The sequence below is a fragment of the Topomyia yanbarensis genome, chromosome 3 (assembly GCF_030247195.1).
Source record: "Topomyia yanbarensis strain Yona2022 chromosome 3, ASM3024719v1, whole genome shotgun sequence".
Lineage (NCBI taxonomy): Eukaryota > Metazoa > Arthropoda > Insecta > Diptera > Culicidae > Topomyia > Topomyia yanbarensis.
In genome coordinates this window covers 322,152,060-322,155,835 of record NC_080672.1, presented here as the reverse complement: position 1 = coordinate 322,155,835, position 3,776 = coordinate 322,152,060, and the positions used below count along the sequence as shown (strand labels likewise).

Below are 3,776 nucleotides of genomic sequence, written 5' to 3'. Positions count from 1 at the left end.
GTTTTCGACAAAACAGCAATGTGTCAGCTGTGCAAACAGCAACCGAGCTAAGTTGGGGACAGATTTTGATAAATAAAGTGCAATCCACGTAAGAGATCTTTTTTTCAGTTGTGCTACGGCTACTTTTGCTAGATCACCTATTTCGCGAAATAAAACACAAACTTGATGCTGCGACGACGGCAAAATGATTTCGTTCCAGGTTATTTGGAATGGATGTGAATTTCAAAAAGTTTCAACCTTCTGAGTGTTTTGATGCTGGGAATACTGTGCGATAACAACCCAGGTTACAACTGCCCGTGGAAGGTCTTACTCATTCTATACCGAATCTATTGAAATATCTACGCACTCGATAACACTATCAGTGCTTGAAGTTGTAAAAACACGAGCAGCTGAAATGCGTCCGCGAAAAACGTTTCTCATCGCGACAATCCTTGTAGGATGGATTTTTACAACATACCTAATATTTCTAAAGAATTTCAAGGATTCAAACCCTCGGAGAGATCATGAAGTGATTCAGAAAGTTCGTTTGTTGGAGAAAACGATCCAAATGGAGGAAGAGAATAGAGAGAAGCTGTACCGTGAGGTTATCAGAATTCTCCAGAAGGAGGAAAAAACTACTAGTCCCGAATCACCACCCGCAGTAGTAAACAATGTTGTCCATCCGAAAGAAGTATTAGAGCAGGGTGGCGAATCTCCACCACAACCGGAAGCTGAGGTGATACTCAGCAAATTTCAACACAAGTACGTCGATGATGATGTAAACAGTCCGATCATTCCGGTTTTAGTTTTTGCCTGCAATCGACTTTCGGTAAATAGATGTTTGGACGATCTGATCAAACATCGCCCGAGATCAGATCAGTTTCCTATCATTGTTTCCCAGGATTGCGATGACGAAGCTACGCGAAGCATGATTTTGTCGTACAAGGACAATGTTACACTTATTCGTCAGCCAGACCAAACGGACATAACGGTACTACCAAAGGAGAAAAAATACAAGGGATATTACAAAATTTCCCGTCACTATGGTTGGGCACTGAGGACGGTTTTCAAGCAAGGTTTCGAATCGGTAATTATCGTGGAGGATGATCTTAGTATCGCACCGGATTTTTATGAATACTTTCTGGGCACTTATCCAATATTGAAAAAAGATCGTACGCTTTGGTGCATCTCGGCTTGGAACGATAACGGCAAGGAGGGACTAATCGACAATGCTGCTAGCGAGCTGTTGTATCGGTCGGATTTCTTCCCAGGGCTCGGCTGGATGATGACCAAGGAGCTGTGGGAGGAATTGGGACCCAAATGGCCAAAAGCGTAAGTTGAAATAATTTGCAATTGTCTGTTTACTTATATATTGAAAATGTAATATAGCTTCATTTAGTAGAGCAATTTCTACACCGATTGTGCAGTCAACCTTTCCAGTTGAATACCACTTTGATCCCTTTCGTTTTATAATCAAAATATTGACAAAATTTGAAGAGCTTTTGATTCGTTCTTTCTGAGTTCTGGATTTCAATCAAAGCTTTCAAAAATACGTTTGAACAGAGTAATGTTTCTAAAAAATAATTAGTAATCGCTGAACGATATATTGTTTATACTTCTAGATTTTGGGATGACTGGATTCGGCAACCCGAGCAACGCAAAGAACGGGCTTGCATCCGCCCTGAATTGCCTCGAACACGAACTTTCGGAAAAATTGGTGTTTCAAAGTAAGTTATTAAACCATTAGTGTTTCAAAGTAACTATTAAACTCTAAAAATTTTGATTTCAGTGGGCTGTTTTTTGATAAACATCTAAAGTATATAAAGTTGAGTGAAGAATATGTTACCTTCACTAAGATGAATTTGACATATTTGCATAAAGTAGGTTTCACGTAGAATTTTTATTCTGTCAAGTTTTCCTAATGCCATTCAACTGTATTGCAGTCCATTTACGATGACATGTTCCTGAATGCGGTTTACCAAAGTCCAATTGTTACATTGGACGAACTCAAACGAGGTCAGGTAGTGACCAAGGATCCCATTCGGATTACGTATCTTACCAAAGAGCAGTATAAACGTGCTACCAAGAACCTGGGTCTAATGGACGATTTTAAGGTAACATTCGAACGACTATAACAAGAATCGTCTTCAGAACAAAATTTATCCATTATTTCATATTTTTTCCACAGAGCGGTGTACCCCGAACAGCCTACCGTGGCGTCGTATCTTTTTTCTATAATGGGCAGCGTGTTTATCTGGCCCCCAACACGAACTGGAAAGGATATGATCTAACCTGGAGTTAACAGCAACGAGTAGTGGTTCCACGGCATGCAAGTTTTAGCGTATTTTTAAGCAATCTACTGGGGATACACTGGAACAGATAAGGTTTTCCGATGGAAAGCGATCTCTTGTATCATGCGTACTAACAGACAGACTGAACTTCTATTGTTTCCTACGAACTACCATCATCATGCTCAAACAACAATTTATAGTAGACTCTATATGCCGAAAACTTGAAACCGATATCTTGCTGTAATACAACATCACTGCTTTCTCTATTCCGTTTAGTTAGTTTGAACTGTCAGTTTTAATAGTTTATTTTTCCGAGAACCTAGACTAGGTAATGTTACGCGAGAATGCTTTAATTGTTAGTTGGGATTTGGTGGGGTATGAGCATTAATATTCGTTTTAAATAATTTAAACCCTGGTTTTATCAGTGCCCAATTTCAAAACCGATAAATGAGATATGTCAAACATAAAGAATTTATTTAAATTTGATACTAGTCAAATGTCAAAAAACAGACACCTGTTTATGTCACATCGGTAGCTATCCTTCCGTTTGGGAAACTTACTATCTGGGATGGTAATTTTTATCGGCAGAATGAGTACTGCAAATTGATTTAATTTTTGAAATCAAAAGGCTATTTTCGTATTTACTGTATTCCTATATTCGCACCTAGATGGTCAAAAAATAAGGCTTGTGGAGTAACATGTCCTATCTACACCAGTGTGAATTTAGTATACTTCGGATAACAACAAATTCAGCAATGATTAGAAAATTATGATTCTAGACTAGAGAAATAAACATCTTACGAATAATTTTACATGTTCAACAGATTTTTGCTGGATATTTTTCAGTATCAAACAGTGGAATGCCAATTCGTTATAAGTATGTTTTAGGTTCTACAAAACACACAAGTGAGAGTTTAGGAAATGTACCGTTCATGGGCCCTATTCTCACAGTCACGTCACGTAGTGACTAGAACAAAATTTCCTTCTAGTCACTAAGTGACGTGACTGTGAGAATAGGGCCCCATATAGCTGAACAATAGTGAGATCTCAAAAGTAATTTTTCAATGGATTTCTACCTGACTATTCTCTTCGTGTGTGAAAGGAAACAAATCTATGCATTACACAATAGAAGCCAGTGATTGGCTGTGATACGATAAACAGTCTATATGTATAATGCATGTATAATTAATTTAATCCGAAAACTCCATATTAGTCCTAACTGCACAGACTAACAGACATAACACTCGAAAATAATGCTTCGCCCACTTTAACGGTCATTTTAAATATATTTGTAATTGGGACTGTGGCCGCTTTTGAAATTATGGCGCCACTGACATATGAACAAGCATATGGGGGATAGAGCACTAGCGAAAAATTGTTCCCAAGCCTGAGGGGTAACCCACCAGCAAATGAGTGTTTGGGACTGTGAATAAAAGGTGGAGCTAGCGTACTGGGAAAACCGGATTCTATATTTTTTTAAGGAAATTCCCTCATAGTGTTATGTCT

General features: G+C 38.4%; 1 protein-coding gene across 1 annotated transcript; it reads left to right on the top strand.

The window, feature by feature from the left end:
* LOC131690854 (alpha-1,3-mannosyl-glycoprotein 2-beta-N-acetylglucosaminyltransferase) lies at window positions 1–3,439 on the top strand. Its single transcript, XM_058976918.1, has 6 exons — window positions 1–88; window positions 200–1,311; window positions 1,602–1,706; window positions 1,769–1,859; window positions 1,923–2,093; window positions 2,168–3,439. The coding sequence occupies exons 2-6, from the start codon at window positions 395–397 to the stop codon at window positions 2,279–2,281; spliced, it is 1,398 nt and encodes a 465-aa protein (XP_058832901.1). The 5' UTR covers window positions 1–88; window positions 200–394; the 3' UTR covers window positions 2,282–3,439.
* The last annotated feature ends 337 nt before the right edge of the window (window positions 3,440–3,776 follow it).

Excerpts from the sequence above, each read along its gene's own strand:
- LOC131690854 (XM_058976918.1), top strand. The coding sequence starts at position 395 with ATGCGTCCGCGAAAAACGTTTCTCATCGCGACAATCCTTGTAGGATGG. Across the intron at positions 1,312-1,601 it reads GGACCCAAATGGCCAAAAGC|ATTTTGGGATGACTGGATTC; the intron begins GTAAGTTGAAAT and ends TTATACTTCTAG. Across the intron at positions 2,094-2,167 it reads GTCTAATGGACGATTTTAAG|AGCGGTGTACCCCGAACAGC; the intron begins GTAACATTCGAA and ends TTTTTTCCACAG.